At 32.8% G+C, this 17,022-nt stretch overlaps 1 protein-coding gene across 11 annotated transcripts in view; it reads right to left on the reverse strand.

Annotated features, from left to right (window-relative positions):
- Positions 1–17,022, reverse strand: part of ZNF800 (zinc finger protein 800) — a 235,708-nt gene that overhangs the window by 141,658 nt on the left and 77,028 nt on the right. For 9 of the 11 annotated variants that reach the window (XR_013160490.1, XM_077123765.1, XM_077123676.1 and 6 more), the window contains 3 exons: positions 14,458–14,553; positions 5,120–5,263; positions 1,276–2,962 (listed from right to left, as the gene is read on the reverse strand). Coding sequence is in view for 10 of the 11 variants with exons in the window: in XM_077123765.1 (XP_076979880.1) it covers positions 1,276–2,962; positions 5,120–5,263; positions 14,458–14,553 (1,927 nt within the window). In the remaining variant the exon portion in view is untranslated. Of the gene's footprint in view, positions 1–643; positions 680–1,275; positions 2,963–5,119; positions 5,264–14,457; positions 14,554–17,022 lie in introns of all 11 variants that reach the window. The other 2 variants (XM_077123588.1, XM_077123477.1) reach the window with 2 other exon arrangements.

Below are 17,022 nucleotides of genomic sequence, written 5' to 3' on the forward strand. Positions count from 1 at the left end.
ACCAATAAAATCTTGTTTTTAAAATTATACAACAGTAAATGACTTCTAAAGGATGGTTTCATCTCAAGTTTTCACACAAAAAAGTTTGTGATTATCAAACCACATTTAACCTATTCGGCACTCAAACTAAGTATTCTGCTTTAGAACCTGAATCCAAAACTAATTTAATACTCACTAAATACATTAAATGCCTTAGTACAATGGACACAGGTACTAAAGGTAAACTTTAAAAATATATAGAAACTTGCAAAAACAAGTATAGGGAGTCTACTCCTTATTTCATATTGCATTTTTAAAATCTACACTTGTTCCAAAACCTTCTTTAAAAAGTATTTTTTTTTGTTTCTTCCCAACAGGGATTTTACTTTCCTTGCAACATACAACCACAAAAACATCCCTACTTAACAACATTAACTATGTTGAAATGATCGCCAAAAAGTTTAAACAAAAAGGGAAAAATAAAGAAGATTTGGGGTCTAAATAATCATTTCTTTCATAGATCAAAACTAAAGCATAGTCACTAACATACACTCCCAAGGAGAAGGAAAACAAAAAAAATCCAAACTTTCGTTTGCCAAGATTCCCTTTGCCTAAAGTAAGTAATAAGGGCGGGCCATGGTGGCTCAGCAGACAGAGTTCTCACCTGCCACGCCAGAGACCCGGGTTCAATTCCCGATGCCTGCCCATGCAAAAAGAATTTAAAAATTAATAAAAAAAAGTAAATAATAAATGCTAATCATTCTAAATCCAATTTGGGGATTTTTTTCTGAGTGCAGCACTTTATTAAGCCATCACAGATTAATTTTTACAATAATTACAGTGCCTCAAAAGATTTTTTCCTATAATTATTGCCTTCAAAAATTCATTCTAATGTATTTAACTTCCTACAATGCGTTAGTAAACTGTCACTAAAAAAACATTTAACCTGTGCAAAGTTAGTTAAACAGAAGACTTCTATTGTAAACAAAGCCAAAATAAATGCATATATTTTACAACATTAAGAGGAAAGCACTGACCCTGTGCCATCTACCTATAACTACATTGCATTGTCCTATGGAAAGTAAGTTCTGAAGTTAACTTTTGTTCCCAAGCCACTGGAATAAAGGTAACTGAAGAGGTAAATGCAATAAGCACACTACTCTTACAGTTCCCACTGCCATAAAATATATGGAAGCAAACACGTTAAAATGGAATCAGATAAATTATGGTCAAATGATTTTTTTTTTTAGTTCGATGGGGGGGAGGGGGAAGCAAAACTCTGTAACTGTTCCTCACCAGACAAGAGCCTTAGATCTTGTACTTCGGCCTTTGGTTTTGTTTCCTTCAGGTGAATTGGAAGCATTTGCCTTATGAGTTTTCTTATGATGTTCAAGGTAAGTCTTTTTGGCAAATGCCTTTCCACATTTATTGCATCTGTGAAGAGAAAAGTTTTTTGTGACTTTTACTTCAATACCAACATCAGCTACTTCATACTTTTTACTAGGAGAGTTAGAAGTGCCATCATGTTTTGAATCACTTTTCGCTTCGTCCCTCGAAGGGCCTCTTTTTGCCACTTTATTTAGAACAAAATCAATGGGCTTTTTTATAGCTCTTATCTCTAAACTGGCTGTTATTTTCCCAAGATAGCGGGATGACTTTTTATGAACCACAGTTATATGTCGTATCACATCACGCTTCCGACGAGTTTCGTAAGTGCAAAGAGGACACTTGTAGAATTTAACATAAATGTTATTTCCATCTGTGTGCAACTCAATGTGTTTAGTCAAGTTCTGTTTGGAAGTAAACTGACGTTTACAAAGTTTACAGTAAAGTTGCTTAAAGTCAAAGCCAGCTGAAAGTTTTGGTTTCCTGGTTTTTTGCTGGCCACCTGCAGCAGACGGACTAGTTGATTTAGGGCTTTCAGAGTCTTGTTTAACTTTATTTTTCTGTGCTGCCGGTGTGCTCTTTTTTTCATTTGAATGATTTGTTCCCTTTAATTCATTCTGTGGAGAATGGGTAATGGAAGGGGGTGAAGATTCTACAGAATCTGCTGGTTCAACTTTAACTTTTATTTCTGTACTGTTGGCAGTATTATTAGGGCCTTTCTCTCTTTTAGAATTTGTTCCAGAAAGAGTTATCTTGTGGACAATTTGCATATGTCTTTTAAGCATTATTTGTGAACTATATTTCCTCTTGCAAAGAAGACATTTGCATGCACTTAAATTGTATTCAGCCTTTGAAGACTTTTGTTTTCGAGTCTTAAAAGATTTTTTAGGAGAAACAGAATCAAGGAACAAAGGCTGCCCAGGCTTTGTTGCTATATCAGGAGTAATTGAATCCCTCCTTAGTCCTCTATGAACTTCATCAAAATGCCTCCTTACATTCGCTTTTGTAGCAAATGATTTACAGCATACTGGACAACTCCTACTTAATGGTACTAGAAGATTCTTACTGCGTCCTTTAGAGGATTGGTTTGGATTCTTTCGTGTTTCAATGTACTTTTTTAGTTCTTCCATCTTTTTCTTGTGTACTTTTCGAATATGACGACGAACACCTCGTCTGGAATTGAATTCTTTTCTACAAAGACAACATATCAATTGGTGACCAAAATCAGAATTGTCAGATGTTTCTAAGTCAGCCTGTGATTCCTGAGGTTGTTCATCAGATGTAAGCACAACTTCATCTGCAACAATCTCAACAGGAGGAGGCTCTGCAGTTTCTGCCTCTGTATCTGGACCTGATACTGTTTTAGATTGTTCAGTGCTAGTTTCCTGTATTTGAACTTCAGTTTGTTCAGGAGTGCTGCTTGACTCTGCGACTTCAGAGGGATTATCAGTCCTTGAAATATACTGAAACACTGCATTCTGATTAGTTTCTATGGGTTCCAGCTTAATAATATATTCTCGTTTGTCCACACTTGGATATATGGCTTCTAGGAGATCATTTATGGCTTGGCTTTGTTTATCATTTACATCAGGAAGGTCTGTTAAGGAAAAAACAACATTTTAATCTGAAATATTTAACCAACTCTAGCCCGGTAATATTTTTAAATATTTATAAATGTATTATACTTCTGGTCTGCATTTATTTTCCTAAGAGCATTATCCACTTTAAAGTATTTTATAAAATAAAACAGTGTTAATTAAACTAAAATTTGCTGTAACTTAAATTCTCATCATGGTATGCAAATGTTTAAGGAATAGATGCAATCTAAACAACTAGCTCTGCTTCTAAATGCTCTTAATACAAAATATATAAACACAATGGTGTCCTAAACAATAAAAATAATATTTCATGTTCAAAAAAACGATCATGATGATGGATACACTACTGTGATGATGCTGTAAGCCACTGATTATACACTATGTATAGAATGTATGTCAAGAATATTTGTAAGTCTGTGGGTTAAGGTTTGACAATAAAAATATATTAAAAAAATAAAATGTACTAGCCATGAAATTCATAAAATGCAAAAAAATATAGAGGTACTTGATACTCTGTTTTTATTTCACCTACCATTTCTCTGCACAGTTGAGAAACATTGTAAATACAGTTTTACATTCTGTTTTTTGCATTTTAGAAACGCTTTGTCAAATCAATTTTAATGTTGCCTAATATTTCATATTAAAATTTTGCTGGATTTAAAAAATAATAATAATATTTCATATTTTTCAGTCTAAAAGTTTTATACCTACAAAGGCAACTCAGTGTTCTCATAAGCCAGGATGGATAAAATATCATGAAGAATGTAATTATTTAAACAAAAATGATTTTTTAAAAATAATACAGCATTCCTTATAACTTAATCCATAATAAACAATCTAGTCTAATTGTATGAGGACAAGCATTTTGAATATCTTAGGGAAATGAAAAGATAAAAAAGATGAAAAGAGAGATCTGTAAGAGAATATGTAAAGATGAACTGCATGATATTAAGAAGTATTTGCTAGACTTAGTTCTATACATTTCTTCTTAATATAACACTATTCTATTAAAATAAATGATTAAAGTATAACCTAAAAGATAACAAAAAATAGCTACTAGAAAATAAACTAAATTTTCTATTAGTACCTTAATTAAAAGACTAGATTTGAAACTAATCTATATACTCTTTTTTAACTTATATGTCAACGATATAAAGAAGAATAGTCCGATTAAACAGTAGCAGGAAAAGTTTCCAGACAAATAGAAAGTTTTTGTTTCATTTATGGCCCATAACAAACTTTAAACCAGCTTAACACTCATTAATATCAAGCAGTTTTTTTGATATATGGCCATCACGAAAAGGTTAAATTTTAAAATGTATAAAACCCACAAAGTAACCATGTTATCAAATTTCCAAAGTGTAGTTGTAAGCAAGGAGTTAAATTCCTGAACAAGAAATAAAGTAAACTATTACTTACTAAAATATTTTAAAGAATTTATATTAGTTTTTAAAGTGAGAAGATAATACTATTCCATAAACTGCTAAACTAATCATACAGGAACAATACACTTAATTTAACAAAGGCTTGATTCCACACATCACATAAAGCAATTTCAGATCTCAAGTTAGTATGTGACACAATGTAATTTCTGATATAAAGACTTTTAAAAATAAATTTTACCAAGAACAAAACTGATTTTCAAAATCAAGACCCAGAAAACACTAGAAAGCGTAATAAAAGTTTTAATGTTTTCTAGCATTACTAAGAAATCACTCACTTATTCATCCTTTGCTCTATATTCATAACCTTCTCACTTTAAGAGAAATCTATGTAAATGACCATAACTGGTAACAAGTTGTTAAAGAAGAGGAAAAGGATCAAGAAATTGTTGCCTTCAAGATAATATTAATATTTTGAACTTACAAATATCCTATATATACATTGGTCCATATAAACATTAAAAAATACCTAATATTTTAATACAAATAAATTTACTCCTAAGTCTAACCTCTTGTAAAATATCTTAAAAATATCCAAGTAGAAAGCACTGATGTGAAATATCTATCTAAAGAACTGAATATAACATTCAGTCAAGTATTACAATTCTATCTCCATCATTAAATTATCTTTAACTAGATATTGATATCATTTAAATGCAAATGTATAGTTATAGTATAAGAATACATATTATCTGATATATGAATAAAACTTACTGTCATCCATCTGGAGACTTGGAGGGCAGTAGAATTTTTTATGGGTAATTAAATTTGGTAATCCTCTGAAAAGACTGCGGCATAATTTACATTCAAAAATAGTGTCCACATCTTTTAATAAAATATGCTTAAGTTGTTTAGTTCCTGAGGGGAAAAAAGAAAAGAAAACAACACAAAAGGTAACTTTAACATGTATTTTTTAACTGGGCAGCCACTGCTGACAATACAAAAGTGCAGTTTATCTTTGAAAACAAAATATAGACACTGCCAATTTCTTTCACACTATATTTACAACAAAATTTTAAGCAAAATCCTACTATCATTTGGTTATTTGGACAGCTAGATTGATGCCTGTTTTCTAATTCAGCTGCCAATCAATTTTTGGGCTATTCAAAGACACTGGTTCCAACATCTGGTTGATTATCTCAGTTTGCCCTGGGAATAAAGATGTACATTACCCTAGAGATTCTGAATCAATAGATCTGGAGTAGGGCAGAAAAATTCAATGTTCCCCAGTCAGTGTCCCATTAAATTTTAGCTGGCTCTTAAAGCTCTTTTATGTATTAGGAAGCAAACATGCAGTTTTGCAATACATTTTCCCCTGATTCCTTAAAAAACAAAACTGCCAAAGGAATGCCTGTGACTTTTCTTTTTAAATTCAGCTCAAATCACTTCTGGTTCTGAGCAACTTGGGATGATAGCCACTTAGTGTGGTACTAGAGAATCCTTGTCCATCCTGAGAGGTGATTCTGAACTGTACTTAGACTTTTTGACACCACTTGCATTTACTCAATGCCTCTCTCCCTCAAAACACTTACCCCAATCACAATTAAATACTGATATAATTAATAGTCAGTCTGTTTTTTCCACTAGATTATAAACTCCAAAGCAGCCAAGACCAAGCCTGTGCTATATACAACTACAAAATGTTCAGCTCTAATAATGCTCTAATTATTTTTAAAGAAATTAGCCAGATTTGAGAATCATTGATCTAGGGAATCTAAGCATCTAGGAAGAGGAAAAAGCAGAGACAAAATAAATGACAACAAGCATCTCATCTTTAAAATAAAAACCTCCACCAAATAAAATACAAATGAAGGCCTTCTGTCACTACTTCTTAGATCTCTGCCACAGGTAAGTTAGCAAACTTGATCTACAATGCTTTACAAACTCAGATACAAAAATGACCTAAAATAAAGAGGAAAAAAACAAAGTGCCGTTAAAACTCGTTTAAGACCATCTAGGCTCAATGTGCTCTGTCATTCAACAAACATTTATTGCCTATCTATCAAGCTCTAAGAACATTAAAGACATGAACAATGTTGGGATTATAAATAATATTGTAAACTCAGAAAGCTAAATATTTCTAAGTATAATTAATGCTTTAATTATATTTCCCATTCAGCATTTTGCAATGTACTTATATTTCATTTTTAAAGTTTTTTTTTTTTTTTTTTTTGCTTGGGCAGGCAGTGGGAATCGAGCCCAGGTCTCTGGCATAGCAGGCAAGAACTCTACCTGCTGAGTGACCATGGCCCACTCCATTTTTAAAGTATATTTTATCTTCATTTATAAATAGGTCAGCTCTCAAAACTGTACTGCAACTAGGTGATCAGATCATCACAACTTTATTAGGTCTTTAGAGATTCTAATTTTGATATTATCTTGTGTGACTTAAACAGTGACTTAATCTTTGCACTTTGCTTTATTCATCTTGTAAAATAAAACAAATTAGACCTATCTTGGAGAATTTTGAAAGAAAATATGAACCTAAATCCCAGGAAAATTATATACCTGGATTTCTACCATTTCCCAAATCCAAAATCTACGTTTATTCCACCAAACCATATTATCACAAAACATACATTTTTAAATTCAGAGAACAGCTTGAGTGTTACTTTTTATATGAAAGTAAATTCACGTAACTCTCTATTCCATTTCACATTACAAAATATCTTGGCACTAGGCTGCTAATATGTTTAGTTCACAGTTAAAACTCACAGATGACAGAAAATTATGAGAGGTAGACTGATGATAAAAATGCTTTGGATAAACCTCTCTGATTGATCTACATGTAGTTTTCTGGAAGAACAGCTGACAATCAAGTACCAGTGGGCAGAAAAAAAGGAATTTCTGGATTCTTTAATTCTAAATTAAAAGAGCCATACTAAAGATTCCATTTTGCCTTTAAAGTCAGTCAAGAAAAGAGGAACACAGAAATACCTGAAATATGTTTAACTTAAGAATTCAAATAAACTGAACATTTAAAGAGAAAGTACATAGTTCAGATATAATGCATAAAATAATCAGCCTGCAAACATCACAAGGTTACTCATTAAAAACATTTAATTGTAAAAATTTAAAACTATATTCCTAAATCAAAACATAACACTTTGTCTACCAGGTTTCTCAATCACAGAAAAACGAAAACAATATTCAATTTCTTATTTAGTCCTAGCTTTATAGTTATAAACTATATTTACTAGGGATTATGTTTGTTCTCAGTACGTATCCAAAAAAAAAAAAAAATCTGGCTCTAACCTTGACTAATAAATCTTAATTATCAATCATAAATGCATCCCACAGTCCCCCATGGTTATTGTTGATCCAGGTATACCAAATTTATTTCAGTTCTGCAAATAAGCCAAATGCGCTCTCTCTCTCACTTTTTGGGCCTTCACTTATTTTCCCCTCTGCATATAACATCCTCCCACCTCCCTCTTCTGGTTGGTTCACACTTTTGGTAATCCTTCAAGTCCCAAGTTAGACGTCTTTCATGAAGACTTCTACAAAACCTTCTCTGGATCCCTCTTGTTTTTTGATATGAGATCTTCACCTACATTCCCACAGCACCCTATACTTCTCCTCTACTAGATTATCCCACTATCTTGTAATTAACTACTTTTCTGTATCCCCATTAAACTGGAAGGTTCAAGAGGACAGAGAAGATAGCTTTGATGTTCAACATTGTATTCTCAGCCCTCAGATCGATGCCTGAATTGTCTTTTACTGAATGGCATATTAAAGAGCACGATGTATATAAATACATAAATATTTATGTATTCATAAATAAGACTTTTTAATCTAAGTGAAGTTGATTGGGAGTCAGAAAAAGGGCCTATAATATTTTCTAATTCTTCTTACATACATAGTTACAAATAAGAAAAATAAGATATTCCACTTCATAAAGACAAATAAAATTTTCCCCTAAATTAAGTTTCAGTTAACATTTAAATGTTTTGTTATATTTTTCCCAAGGGAACTTCATTCAAATTCAGTTACTGTTTTCTGATTACTCTACTCAGTTACAATTAGACACATCCAACTGACTGTGCCTTTGCCAATAGCTAAAGCTTTCAGTTACCTCAGGCAATAACAGAGATAGTCACCTAAGGTTCTTAAATTAGCTTGGAATTCACTACTTACTTCTTAAACTGAGTATCAATCAATATCTTTAAAAAATGAGCCCTCCAAAGCACAGGCCTTTGATGCCTAATGATTAATCAATTAGTGTATATTTCAGATTTTCACACATAACAGGTGCTCAATAAAAATCAGTTAAATCTCATTAAAGGTTTATCTTGTGCTAGTCCTTAACAGTAAGTACACTGCATATACTGATTACAATGTTTAAAAGATTTGTTTCAAAAGGAATCCAGCATTCAGTTTTACGTTAGGTTAGTCGACACTCATTTTATAACATGACTTAATATTAATTCTAATTCTTCTGTTTTAGAGAGACAAAAACAAGGTTTCATTGTTTCCCTAACACATTAACATTTTGGTCAATGACCATTTTAAGCTTCACCAGTAATGATCTTTAAATGGCATATTGCCTGTCTACTGTTAGTTCACATGAGCTGAGTCTTCTCTAGGATGACTGTTAACCACAATATCATGCCAACATTACAAGCACATCTATGAGCCTTGTCAAACCATCCTGGGTTTAAAGGCCAATATGAAGGAAATAGCTAAGTAAATCCCCCTTTAATATAAGCATTAAGACATACATAACTTAAGAAAACCAAACCTGTTATCTTAAAACCACTACCTAGGAGGGGTGGTCAAAAAGTTACTGGGTATTTAAGGAACACTACCATAAACTACACTAAATTTGCAAGTAGAATAAAATTATGTTAGTACCTACTTGATGAATCTTTTATTTCAGTCTGACAAATATTTACTGAGCACCTATTAAATAGCAAGAAGAATGCTAGTCACTGAAGATATTAAACTAAAGAATACGGTTTGTGCCCCTGAGAAATCTATAAACTAACATAAATGGCTGCTCTCCTAGGATTTTAGCCCAGATGACATGAAGTCAAATGTAAGAACAGCAAGTGAAATAAATCCACATTTTATTTATTTATCCAAATGATTTCTTGTCCATTTTAAATTCCCTACAATTGCTATGTACCAACCAAAAAAAAAAAAAAAAATCAACCCTATAACGTGGCCCTTTCATATATTACTCAGATAAATCATACTTCCATCATAAATTTTTGTCTTGAGAGTCAGGAATAAGGTACCATCACCATCTAGTCACAGCTTACCCTAATTCTAACTAAAGTCACTTTAAGTAGTTAAAAATACATATTTAAAAACAATTTCTCTAAGAAGTTAAATGGCCAAACCTAAATTCATGAAGATAATGACAACAGTAAACATATAAAGCTAATTCTCATTTTTCACTAGTGCACTGTAAAAGAAAAGTTACAGTTTCTTCTTCACTAAGATTTTAAAAAGATGGAATTTACTTTACAATATTATATATTTTTACAATAGTATATATTTCAAGAATTTAAAAGGTAATTATCAACTTCATATTAAAGACCAGTTTTCAATACCAGATGAAATGGTTATCCTCTTTCCCATCACTCACCCTCCCACCCCTCATTTTTCTGTTTTCTAACCTTGGGACATTCCATAACTCCTTTGCCTTTACCAGAAGAATAAGAGACTAAGAAAGAATACTAAGCTCAATTAAGTTTGTTTTAATAAATATGTAATAGTAGTATATATTTGTTAATTAAAATTTCATATTAATCTGTAAAAATAGGCCAAAAAGGAAAATAAACTGTCAACAGAAAAAAGGAAAATTAGAAGACAAATTACAGATGTGATTCTCAAAGGACTAACACAGCCAAACAAGGCTCTAGCAAGGGGCTAGGCAAGAAATACAAAAAGTCAATACTCAATCAAAGTATACAAAAAGTAAGTACTCAGTCAAGAAACTACAGAAAGCCAGGAAATCAGATCAAATAGCAGGTCTCAAGTCAGTCAACCATCAAGGATTACCGAGAAGAGAATCTTCTGTAGGTCAGGGGAAAAAAGGAAGCTTTCTTTAATAAAAAAAAAAAAAAAGAAGAAGAAGAGGGAGCATCTATCTATATATTAATGCCAATAGTCAAATCTACTGTTAAAGCAAAGGTGTTCTACTACCACTTGGATTAGGAATAAAATGAGGGATATACATGCTTATAATATCACAGGTCTTTTTTTAAAAAACTACAGACATGTATTACTTATTCCAAAAAGAAAAATCTATTCAAATTAATTTATAAGTCAAACAGCCATGTGAGAGGTCAGGGGGATTTATAATCTAAAACCAGGAAAACAGTCCAAAGCAAAAGCTGAAGTGTGATGCAAAAGAATGGATCAAAACTGGTCAAGCAGTCAGTATAACACACACGAGGTTAGTGAATTTTAAATGTCAACTCCTTCTGACAGAAGCCTTTAATGAACTTCCAGCTTGGGTAGGATTTAATACCAGGTCATGGACAGCCCAGGGTAGGACAGAGAAGGTGAGTCACTTTGAGATGATACAATAGCTGAAGCCAACTATCTGCACTTGGAAGATAAAGGCAGATGTTCTAATACATGACTACTGCCCAACCTGCCTTAGCCTCTGTAGATTAACAAGAGTAAAAGCATAGACTTCAGAGTTCTATTTTCATGTATCTGTCACATAGCACCAGCAGAGGGATAGGGAGGAACGGACAGAGTCTCAGGGTTAGAAGGGATCTGAATTGTTAGGTAATCTGAACTAAACTTCTATCCTATCCCCCCCAAGGTTTCAGTCATGGCTTGAATATTTCAGTGCTAAAGAATCCTAGAAGACTTCGGATTATCCAGATATGCAACAGACTACTATCCCGATAAAATGAAAATTTCTTGGTTATGAGACATTAATGAAGAATTTTTTTAATCCAAAAATAATTTCTGTGTACCTTTCAGCATATTTTTAAAACACTTCTAATTTAAACTATTGCATAATTAGGGAATTAAAATGACAGTATTTTCAGAATGTGCTTAAATAAAAAAATAATTCAGAAGGAAAATTTTCTAGAGAGATTTAAAAAAGAAAGTATTTCAAAAGATAATCATAAATGGCTTTGTAATTATACCATTCCAGATCACCTGTTTCACAATCCTTCTTCTTTAGCTAGGAAGTAAAAAGATGCCAAACACAGAAAATAGATATGACCATGATGTCATAAGAAAATAATTAATTTCATTTTTAAATATTCACCTTCCAAAGTTAAAAAAACAACAACATAGATTTGAATACAGGATTTTGTTGAAATGGCATTTTTAAAAATTCATTTATGAATTAAATAATTCTAACCTTCTTGATCAAATGACACTATATAATGAATTGAAGCGTTAATGATTCTAAATTACAGGTTTAAAAAAAGAAATCTATAGCAAAGAACATTACTAGAAGTGAAGCAAAGCTCATTTCCACGGCATCAGAAAGAGCAAAAAGGACCTTGTGGATAAGGTGTGAGATCTTGTCGGTGCATCCAGGTTAGTGTGATGCCTCAATATAACCCACAGTAATTTGGGCAGTGAATAAAGAAGTATTTGCAAGGTCCTATTGGGGAAACTGGGGAGAAAGAAGGAAACAATCAACTTTTTCAACTGAATAATTTCTGATATTCTTGCAAGCAGTGGGGACAACCAAATCAACAGGTGAAGCACTCGCACTTGGGGTTTGCCCCTATGAAACTTATTCCTGCAAAGGTAGGCTAAGCCAACTTAAAATCAGGCCTAAGAGTCATCCCCAGAGAACCTCTTTTGTTGTTCAGATGTGGCCTCTCTAAGCCAGTTCAGCAGATGAACTCACTGCCCTACCCCCAGTGTGGGACATGACTCCCAGGGGTGTAAATCTCCTTGGCAACATAGGACAGAATTCCCAGGATGAGCCAGGACCCAGCATCAAGTGACTGAAAAAGCCTTCTTGACCAAAAGGAGAAAGAGAGAAATGACAGAAAAAGTTTCAGTGGCTGAAAGATTCCAAGTAGAGTCAGGAGGTTATTCTGGAGGTTATTCTTATGCATTATATACATATCCCTTTTTAGTTATGATGTGTTGGAGTGGCTGGAGGGAGGTACCTGAAACTGCTGAGCTGTGTTCCAGTAGCCTTGATTCTTGAAGATGATTATATAAAAGTATAACTTTTACAATGTGAATGTGGGATTGTGAACACCACGCGTCTACTGCTCCTTTTATCCAGGGTATGGACAGATGAATAAAAAGTATATATGGATAATGAATAAATAAACAACGGGGGGACAAAGGGTAAAATAAACTAGGTAAATGGAAATACTTGTAGTCAATGAGAGGGAGGAGTGAGGGTATGGTATGTATGAGTCTTTCTTTTTATTTCTTTTTCTGAAGTGATGCAAATGTTCTTAAAAATTATCATGGTGATGAATACACAACTATGTGATGATATGGTGAACCACTGATTGTACACCATGTATAGAACGTATGTGTGTATAGATGTATCAATAAAAATATAAAAAAAAAGAACTTGTATCTCCATTCTAAGTCACTAGAACAGACAAGTAACTAAAACAAATTCTTTCTACAAGAACTAACCATTCTTCTGTTATGCCAGAAATGTACTATATTTAAACATACGGTTTACAAATACTCATAAAAAATAAGTAGAAATTTATTTTTAACTCTATTTACTATAGGAGAATATGACCTATAAGCTATTTCTGTTAACAAAGGAAAATTACTGCAAGTAAAAGACAAATAACAAAAAACACCCAAAATAGGTTATACTACCATCCAACATAAGGATAGGCACATGCTATACAATCAATACTTACTGGATTAAATACACATAAAAGCAATGCCATAAAGGCCATAAATGAAAAGTCTAAGAAATGGATCTTAGAGGTTCAGAGAAAAAAACTTTTCATTTACATTAAGGAATATATTTCTTAGAATTCGAAAATAAAGCAAATATATGTCATTTCCCTTTATAATGATTAAAAAACAGCATCTCAAAAAATTTCTCATCATTACAAAATGAGTGATTTTATGTAATCATCTTTTCCTTTTAAGCTCAGAAATTTTCCATTAGATAGCAAGTTTTAAAATAATGAAAAAGGATATTCTAATCCTTTAAAAGTGTCCATCAATTAGGTGCCTCAGTCATGTTTCTGTTTGTTTGCTTATTCACATTTGACTAAAATATTCTATAATGCCATAGAAGCCAAATGCAAGAGGTGGAGAAGTGGATCTTAAGAGGCAGAGCAAATTAAGATCTTATTGATAACAGAGGAGTTCTAGTCATTCTCAGGCATGTATGTGCAGTAAGCAAAACCTATTTTAAAACACTGGAGTACAACTGCAAAAACACATTCATTATATATCCAATTCTTATAATAGAAAGAAAATCTGAACAAATGTATGTGAAGATGCCACGGCTAGAATAAATCTTTATTCATCTTGTACTCTATTAAAGATACTGAAACTCCAAAACTCTACGGTTAGGCAGGAGGTAAGTCACACAAATAGAGATGCTAAGGTTATTAATGTAGAATTGGTTACATCTCAGGCATCCCGAGTAAATAATGTACTGTGCCAGAACTTATAAAGATCCAGAACAATGTACTGCCTTTTCAGAGTTTATAAAGAACATGCAAAAACAGGGTACACAGGTGGTTCAGTGGTAGAATACTTGCCTTTCAGGCAGGAGACCCGGGTTTGATTCCCGGAGCATGCACCCCCCCCCCAAAAAAAAAGTAACCACCAAAAAATAACAAAGGATCTTTAAGAGGAAGAGGCGCTTTACCACCAAATATACCACATAATGTATTTGTTAAAACTATACTTCTTTTTAAAATTAATACATATGTTACTGAAAAAGAGACTCAGTCAGTATTTATTCATCTATTTTTTTAAATATCAACTAAAAATATTCCATAAAGAAAACCAATGTATACATTTTAATATTTTTTAACTGTTTCTAAGGACTTCTAGTCATTTTTAACTACCATGTGAGGATTTAAAAATACATCCTAAAACAGTCATACCTGATCGAAAGCACTCAATTATTTGCTGAATACCAGATTTGGATGTCTGTAGTGGTTGCTGTAACAAAGGAGGATCTCCAGGTTCCAGGATATAAACTACATGGAAGACAAACACCCACCCCAATCCCCACAAAAAAAGGGTTATTTAAATCATTTACTATTGAGGTAAAACAATGGTTTGGTAACAATAATGTTAATGATAAATACATTTATGTGTATGTGTGTGTGTGTGTATGTATAATATAATATTCACCATAACCTTTGTAGAGCAAAATAAAACAACTGGAGGAAAAAAAACATTATCCTCAATTCCAAGGCTAAATTAAGGCTACTTAAGGCCAAATACTTGGTTAAAATGCAAAGACTCTATTTTGTTATTGCCTTTTTACACTCCTTAAAAAGGAATCACTGTATTTAACTAAAAACCTAAGAAAATGGTGGCCTAGCCTACCTCATAAGTCATTTCAAAATCCTCTCGACAATCTAGTACAGTTCTGTAGGTGATTATGAGAGCAAAGCTCAAAAACCACTCCCAAAAGAAACAACTGCACAAGTACACAATGATAGATGTCCAAGAATGTTCACTGTAGCACTGACATAATTGAGAAGATTCTCAAATTTTTTAAGTCTTTTAAAAGGGAACAGACTAAATAAACTTTCATACAAACATATTTATACCACAGAATCCCTCACAGCTGTTAGAAAACATGAACTAGATCTGCATGCATTGACAACAAAGGCATGTCAACAATAGATTGTCAAGCAACAAAAATACGTTATAGAATGGTATGATCTCATTTATAATGTCACATATTTAGGCAGACACGGAAATACATAAATTTGGGGGGGATATCAACAAAACTTAACAGAGTTTCTATTAGGCTAGGTTTATAGGGGGTGATTTTCACTTTCTGCCTCACATTTCTGTACCATTTGCATTTGAGAAAGCACGCATCTTTATATTAAATAATATTTCCATTTTTAAAATAAAAATGTACATTTTCATATACAGAGATCTATATGATCCCTACTTTCCAAAATCTATCATTAGTAGTATAATTATATAATAAATTAGATTATGGTAATATGAAACAAGATAACTGAAAAGGAAAACAGTTTTTCCATCAGTTAACAAAGAGTGAAGGCTGTGGTTGAGAAAAACTATTTTAATTACCTCTTTTTTAAAATATGCTATCATGTTCTACTCAACTATTACTATCATAACTCAGGACAAGCCCCTCAGTATGGCACAAGGAGGGTTGTTACTTTAATAATGTGCTGTACTGCTTCAGGGCCTGGGCTTGGACAGGAGTCAGTATTCTGGTATCAGGCCTCAAGCCCACTGTACCATGTATATTCACGCAGCCTCAGACTCCCCTTCATGCTTCAAGTCTTCTGTTCAGTGTACATACATGAAAGGAACTACATCTCAGGACCAAACATTTTCCTTAAGCCAAATTTTCCCAATTTTAAGAAATGTTTAAGAGTATTTTAAATGAATTAAAGAACATAACACATAAAACTCCTTATAAGACTATCTGATACTGGCATTATATCGCAGTGAGTTAATGAAAGTCTCCAGATTTGGACTGCCTACATTTAAATTCCTTTGCCTTTTACTAGATGTAACTAGGACAAATTAAACTCTCTGTTATCTCCTCTATCATCTCTAAAATGGGATTAAAAAATGTTGTGTGAGAATTAAATGATCTAATGCAGGTAAACTGCTTAAAACAGAGCCTAGGATATAATAAGTGCTCAATAAATGCTCTATCATCATCACCATCACCACCAAATACAAATTGCTTTCTGGACACCAAAAATTTAAATATCTTTTTCCAAAACCTAAAAGAAATAGAATTCAATCCCTCAGAGAAACAGCAGCAGAAAGTTTTAAATATACTGATGATACCGTTTATTTGGATTAGATGGATCTCTTTTAGCACCTACATGTTATATTAACTGAAAATCATTTATAAAAAAACAACAGAAGAGAGGAAGAAAGCCTATACAATGATAAAGAACTAAAAAACTTCAATGTCTGGCTCGTTAAGTGACAAAAATTCTAGAAGGGGGTGAATAAAAAACAGTAATGAGTAAGGGAAAGCTATGGGGAGAAAATGGAGACTTCTCCCCCTTTCCTTATTTAGGTACATGCTCCAGAAAACTTTCTATACATACCAACTTCCACATCCACATGACAACAACTGATTTTTACAAAAGAGGGAGAGCAAAATTCTTTACCCATCACTTTTGGCTACCTCCAAAGCATGTACATATCCTGAAACAACATTCAAGGTAATACCAGAGTCAGCTCAACTCTGCCTGGACACATTCACATCTGTGCAGCTCCCACTGTCAGAAACAATTTTCTCTTCATTTGAAAATGTATCTCAATCCTAAAAAACTTTGTATACTCACATTTTTAATGAATATTTCTTCCTCCATATTCTATAATCCTTCTCAAGTTCAGATCTATCCAGGTTACACTGACAATTCAGAAAAAGGACATCTCTATCTAAAAAACCCTCAGAAGTTAACATCTTTCCCTATAATCCTTCCACC

Source organism: Tamandua tetradactyla, chromosome 1 (assembly GCF_023851605.1).
Source record: "Tamandua tetradactyla isolate mTamTet1 chromosome 1, mTamTet1.pri, whole genome shotgun sequence".
NCBI classification, from domain to species: domain Eukaryota; kingdom Metazoa; phylum Chordata; class Mammalia; order Pilosa; family Myrmecophagidae; genus Tamandua; species Tamandua tetradactyla.